General features: G+C 40.3%; 1 protein-coding gene across 1 annotated transcript in view; it reads left to right on the top strand.

The window, feature by feature from the left end:
• The first annotated feature begins 1,343 nt into the window (after nucleotides 1-1,343).
• Nucleotides 1,344-7,244, top strand: part of PCSK1 (proprotein convertase subtilisin/kexin type 1) — a 40,794-nt gene continuing 34,893 nt past the window's right edge. The window contains 2 exon segments of the mRNA XM_047857247.1: nucleotides 1,344-1,483; nucleotides 3,690-3,867. Coding sequence (XP_047713203.1) covers nucleotides 1,344-1,483; nucleotides 3,690-3,867 — 318 coding nt within the window.

Genomic DNA, 7,244 nt, shown 5'->3' with positions numbered 1-7,244 from the left:
AGAATCTGGGCAATAGGAGCTTTTCTCCTTTCTGCTCTACCAGCCTCTGTCCAATTTCAGATTTAAGACTGCTGTTCTTCCTACCAAGTGCTGATGTCCAGAGGGCTATTATAAGAATCCACCCCTTGCCCTCCTCCCAACCCATGAGATAATTAAGTAAATATAAAGAAAACGGACAGAAGGGAGGGAAAGTGTGCTTAACTCCCAGCCTTTGGTTCTTAGTAGTTACATTTAAATGGGGGCACTTCTCTTTGAGAAGTGAAGGTGTTTCTCATAGCTACAGAATTTACAGTCAGTCAGGGAGCCGACTTAACTGATCCCAGCAAACGGTTCCTTCCTTTTCTTAATCCTTCGCTGCTTATTTTAGCCGCTTCTCCACCCCGCCGGGAATACCATCCAGATCTTAGTCCAGGTAGATCTGACGTCAAGAGATGGCTTTCGTCGATTTGACGTGTAAACACTCATTTCCATTCCGGCTAGGAAGGGCTGGGGCTCCACTCAGCCGGGAGACCAAAGAGCGCTCGCCACCGCCCAGCCTCTACTCGCGCGCCTCCTATCTCCTAGCAGAGCAACCCAGAGCCAGAAGTGGTCTAGAGTCCGAGGGTGAAAAGGGCGAGTCTTTCTGGCTTTTCTTCTTTCTTGCTTCTTGCCTTGCTTCTTTTCCTCGTCTCCTTCGACTTGTGTGAGAGCGAGTGTGTGAGCCATGGAGCGAAGAGCCTGGACTCTGCAGTGTACTGCTTTCGCTCTCTTTTGCGCTTGGTATGCATTGAACAGTGTAAAAGCTAAGAGGCAGTTTGTGAATGAATGGGCAGCGGAGATCCCCGGGGGACCGGAGGCAGCTTCAGCCATAGCCGAGGAGCTGGGCTATGACCTTTTGGGTCAGGTAAGAGTTTGCACTTTCCAGAAACTTTCTGGGGCCCAAGGGGACTGGCGGGACTGAAGCGCGATCTCCCAAGTGGGAGCCCCAAGTCGCACTCTCCTGAACCCACTGGCAAAGAGCCGGAGCTTCTGCAGCTCTCGCCCCTGGCGCGCTTGGAGAAAGAAGGCTTGCATTATTTATTGTTTGGGCTGGAAGCAGCCAGGCAGAACGAAGCCGCTGCAGCTGGGTAGAGCCTATTCTTGCTGCCGTCCGCTTTGGCATTTAAATCCATTCCCGCGTGGTTTGGGAGACAAATCCCTCCACACTTGTTCACCGAACTTGAGATGCACGCGGGCTCTTACCGACCAAGCGCCCCCGGGAGAGGCTTACTGCTCTTGCCCCCTGGGACTCAGCTGGTCTCTGCGTCAGGATCCGGCTGTTTCCTTTTTTTCAATATGGCAGCATCAGATCCAAGTCCTGATGCATGGGGTCAAGCAAGCTTGGTGATATCCGCCGGCAGCCTTTCAGGCACGCTCAGGGAGTTGGGAGAACGCCTGCGGCAGAGACTCGAGACCTAGAGGCTGGGGGCCTGCGGAATAGCCTGGGGAGCCGGTGGGAGAAGAGGTAGGTGAAAGACAGGGGACCAACTCTCCGCGCCTCTACTGGGAGGTCCGAGTCTTCACCGGGAACTTGTAAAGTCCGAGCTTCACAACTTTGCTGGGTCAGTCTCCCTGAAGGGTCAAGCTGCCAAAATGACTGTGGGGAAAGGTTATCCTTTTTTCTTGTTCCTCAGCCAAATGCCTAATAGCTTCCCTGAGGATTTCAGCCTGTGATAAAAACTTGCCTGTCCAAGTGACAGCTGGTTTAATAGATAGCTGAGGGGAAGGGTAGGGCGTAAAGCATTATGAGAGTGACAGTTTAGGTGTGGGATTTCCGGGGAATCCCAGGGAGCGTGATTTCTAATCTAAGCTTTCATTTTCTTTGGCTTAGAATCAAGCCCTCTCCCCTTGCCTTGGAAGTGTGCTTTCAAAGCGGGGGAGGAGGGAGTTGTAAAACATTTTGGCGCGTTTTTTTTTTTTTTTTTTTTTTTTTTTTTTTTCTGGAGGTGGTTTTAGAGAGGCCGCTGAAGCCACGGATGAGTAATCGTAATCGGTGTAGGCGTTGGCGAATCCATAGATCAAATCTGCTGGGGAATACGATTGTCCTTGCCAGAGGCTTCATTCTCCAATTTTATGAGCTAAATTGTCTTTAAAGTGCCCAGCAGAAAAGTCAATACGCAGATTGACTTCTCCATGTCCTAGTAGCAGACCAAGACTTTTTGCTTTTGCCCAGACTCTGTTCTGTGCCAGGCTCCATGCTAGGGGCTGAGGAATAATAGGAAAAGAAACTTTCAAAGAATCAAGAATCTAGAGGAGACCGTTTAGGAACAAATAATTGGAACTGCATGTAACTGATGGAGAAGTTGCACCTGGATTCTTAACATTTGTTGATGGAGGGATTGAAGATGGAAGGGAATTGGGGAGGAGTGAAAAAATGACTGCCCAGTGGAGGAAACATATTTGAACAGAGTTTAGGAAGACTCAAAAATTGCCAGGAGAACATGTTGAGATTGGAGAGGCACTCAAGGCATAGAAACCAGATTGTGGCAAACCAAGAAGATACAAATAAAGCAGCTTAGAAGAAACAGCAGGGAATTGTTGGCATCTTAAAACAGAGTGCAAGCAGTAGGTGGACTTGTACTAGTAGTTACTGTGGACATTATGGAAATCTTGTGCATCCTATGGGGGGTAGCTGGGGACTTAATCCTATATCCTCTGGGCAGTTAAAGAGCACTGGTAACTATGTGGAAAGAGATTGGGTAACAGTAAAAAAAAAAAAAAAATCCCTTTTTTCTTTACTCACTGTTAGCTCCACACATACATCCTAACCTGGACCATTCATTATGGGAATTGCTTTCAAAATTATAAATCCCAAAACCAAACAACAACAAATCAGCATTCTTGGTAGGATCTCCAAAGAAAGGATGGAATAGTCACAAGAAGCTTTAAGAAATAGAGGGGGGAAAAATCTACATTGACATATGATTTGCATATGCTATATTTTCTCTAGTCACTTCCAGATAAAATGGTATTACTAACAAACATTTAAAAAAAAATAATTCTTTGTGAAAGACAGTGCTTTCTTGATTCTGTTTATTTCTCCCTTTGTTGACAGTAATTTAGCATCACTATCCTAAGCTCCTGAAGGTCTCAGGATAAAGCTAGAATTAAAGAGGTGACCAGAAGCAAAACCAGTTGATAGCAGAAAAAGAGCTAAGCATTGGTGATCTTTTTTTATGGCTACTCTTCCCTCTTCCCAACTCCATATATGGAAAGCCTTGAACTAGTGTAAAGTCAAATAGTCTCCACTAGTAGCTTATAACAATTATGGCTATAGATTCAATAGCTGTATTTTACAACAACAACAAATCATTTTAGCTGGATGTAACACTGACCATATATAGTATTCAAAGGGTTTACCAGATTTCCACAAATTATTCTTCTGTGACAGGATAAATTTGATAAAATGGGTATTTTTTTTAAAAGAAATGTCTATCTACACAATATTGTCTCACACCAAAACAAGTGTAGTTCCTCTGAAATCTGTGAAAAAGAAGTATCACCAGTGCCCAAATATACTATGAGCTCAAGCGATAATATTGTGAGCTCCTCTCACTCAACACAATGACAAGAGAGGGAAGGCTTCTATCAGTGTTTTCCTCATAAAGAAAAAAAAAAAAGTTAACTTCAAGCACACTGAATGAGCTTAATAAAAATTGCCTGTCTCTAAGTTACTTGGGTTACAAGCTAACCCATATGTACTTATTTTGGAAAGTGAATTTTTATTTTATTTTTCTTTCATAGATTGGATCACTTGAAAATCACTACTTATTCAAACATAAAAACCATCCCCGAAGGTCTCGAAGGAGTGCTTTTCATATTACTAAGAGATTATCTGATGATGATCGTGTAAGTGTTGTGCATTTGTCTTCAAACTGATAACCTGACTTACCTGTTTAATGATTTCTGACAAGAGCAAAAAGCACTTTGCAAATATGAATATTTTTTATTGTGATCACAAATATTTATCTGTAGTGCTTCTTGTTGTTTCCATAGGGTTATGATTGCACATTATTAAAACTGGATTGGATAGACTGAGTTAAATAAAATTTATGTACTATACATATTTTATATATTAATATATTATATCATATTTAATTTTAATTTATTTTAATTTATTCAATTTAATTACATTTAATATATATAATATGTTTAAAACACTAACTCACAAATCTAGTCTAAGAGTATGAAAATGAATGGTGAAAATTAGATGGCAGCTCTAATAAAAATGTTTGCCAATACAATCAATTAACAACCTGTTATTATATGCCTATTATGTACCAAGCACTTTGATATCCAATGTGGGGATGCCAAAGAAATGTAATACATGATCGTTGATTTTAATAACATTTCAGAATAACTGAAAACACATTCTGCCATGTCTTTGATTTCATTATATGGAGAACTAGTGTTTATGAGGGCACTTTAAAATTTTTTTTTTTTCAACATTTATTTATTTTTGGGACAGAGAGAGACAGAGCATGAACGGGGGAGGGGCAGAGAGAGAGGGAGACACAGAATCGGAAACAGGCTCCAGGCTCTGAGCCATCAGCCCAGAGCCCGACGCGGGGCTCGAACTCCCGGACCGCAAGATCGTGACCTGGCTGAAGTCGGACGCTTAACCGACTGCGCCACCCAGGCGCCCCTTTTTTTAAAAATTTTTTTTTTCAACATTTATTTATATGAGGGCACTTTAAATCCATGCCTTCATGAGCCAAATGTTTCCACAAGTATTATATTGTTTCACTGAAAGCATTTGATTTCTTTTTATCCTGGTTTGTATGTATATTCAATGATTAGGCAAGAGCAGGAAATGTCTAGAATGAGTCTAGGTAAATAGTGTGAGGATGATTTGAATGTATACCTAATGTACCTAATGATTTTTGAAGTCTGTTTTCAAGGTCAGCAAACATATCAATAGAAATGTTGACTATATCAGGAGCATCGAAATTTGCATACAGTGTTGCATTTTCTCAAGAATGTGCCATACTGGTAGAAATGTAACCTGGCTGGCCTGTTTTCTGTTATTATGATATCTGTTGTCTAGGACACTCTAGAGAATTACGGAAGCTTTGTGAGAGATAGAATACATCCTTTCAACTTGCTAGAAAGAAAATATAAGTACAGAAAGGTGATAGAACTGTTGAAAGTACATGGAATTTATAAACCCTGTGAGATAATTTGCTATTTTATTTGTTCTGAAACTGATAGAATTTTAAAAGGAAGAATAAAAAGACAAATTATGAGGGCAGGGAATGACTGGGCCTGGGTTACCAGCAACCACACCTGGGCAAAGAATGCTGTATGAGTACATTGTATAGCGACCCACAGCTCCTATGCACCTAAGGCTAGCCTTTACTAAGGTTAATGGCTAGATGTGTGAGACCAATTCAAAGGCTCAACATTACTTGAAAGGGTTCTTGTCCAGTTAAGTCTTCCTTTTGCCATCCCAGAGCAGATGATTCATTGTATGGGCTCTGTAAAGTAGGACAACTTCCAAGACTCTGGCTAAGCTTAGTCCTTGGGCATAGCAAGAAAGAGATTTCCTTGTCTGCCTAAATGCATGCCTGACATTAATGCACAAGAAGTCAAACTAACTCCCTTCTCATATTCACAGAAGAAAATTGGACAGAGTGGAGCATACCTGTTATTATTACTGCAAGTGTCTCACTAAAGTGAACAGATAGCCCAGTTCTATTGGGCTATTTAGATATTGTTTAATAGTTGATTTGGAGGGGAATATCTCAGGAATAATGAAGAAAAGCTAAGAATTTAGTCTGCAATATAACTTCATAAAAAAGGGAGTGTATATAATATTATGAAAAATTATCCACAGAATAACTTCATTTTAGGAAAAATCCTAGAACCCATAGAAGCCAGTAGTGGAAAGTTGGACTAGATGATCTTTAATGCTCTTCCCATATCAAAAGGATTATTTATAATTAAGTACATGCTACCTATTATGTACATAATAGAAAGACACCACCAATTTCTTCTATTCCATTTGTGCTGTTCTTATAGAGATTAATATGGGATTTGGAGTTAATGACATTAATCATAACACTGTTTCCAACAATTGGATGTTTATCTGATCAGATGGCAGAGTACCTCTTCTTATATTCCATTTTTTTAAAAAATTGCTTTTGATTTTCATTTTATTGCCTTCTTTTTGATGGAGGATAATATTCTTTCAAATTAGCCCTCTGTAATGCAGCAATAGGCTATCGTTACAAGTCTTTTAATGAAATTTCCAACTGTAAGTGACTCTCTTCATCAAAGACTAGTACTTGTTCCCTAGCAGCCAGCTTCCAAAGACCAACTCAGATGACAGGCAGTATATTCCAAGCATTGAGGTATTTTAAACCAAAACAATTAAGCTTGAACATACAGACTCTTTAAAAATAAATCACAGTGACTAATTTCTAGCTTTCAAGTACCTCCCAATATTTATTATAGGTTTGCAGTAGATTTTTCTAATTACAAATTCAGGACAATCTTAGTGGATAGTTTTATTCTTTAGCTGCAAATTATGGTTTAGTTTTTATTTTTGATTCTGACTCATGTCAGATTGTTCTCACATTAAAAACATCCCACCAGACACTGGACTATCATCACGTGTATGACAGAGAGAATGTTTTGGGTAGTAAACAGTCATGTTGCCCAGCGAAATAAGAGCATGGTATTACTTCATAATGAATATAACCATAAGGCAGTCCCTCTCCCTCAGGGTCTCAAGTATAACAGGATTATGCCATAAATGTGGGAAAGGTAATTTTTGTATTGTCAAATCTCTATGCATAATACATGAGACTAAATTAATGGTAAGTGTGCATGGTCAGTAGTACTCATTCATCACCCTGGATCTGTTTCTCATATTTAAATACTCTTAAGCAGGAGGCAGAAGCACAGGGGAGCCAGAGTTTCAGATTTGCAAAGACAAAGCACCTTTCTTGTCATGCATAACATTTGCAACTTCTACCTTTTGCATGTAAAGAAAGAGAAATTAAGCTGTAAGAGCACCTTAACAGCAGTCGCTGGAATCTCTTAGCCTGTTGACTCATTCCATGAAAATGGACAAATTTTCAGCTACAAAACTCTGAGACCTCAATAAAAAATGGGTATTATGGTCCATTTGCTGATGAAAGCAGTCTGAACTTTTACTTCCACTGGAATCACAGCGTAAATAATTTGAGGGAATCATCACTTCACTGACTCCTTCTCCTCCC

Source organism: Prionailurus viverrinus, chromosome A1 (genome assembly GCF_022837055.1).
Source record: "Prionailurus viverrinus isolate Anna chromosome A1, UM_Priviv_1.0, whole genome shotgun sequence".
NCBI classification, from domain to species: Eukaryota; Metazoa; Chordata; class Mammalia; order Carnivora; family Felidae; genus Prionailurus; species Prionailurus viverrinus.
This window is presented reverse-complemented; position numbering and strand designations above follow the sequence as displayed.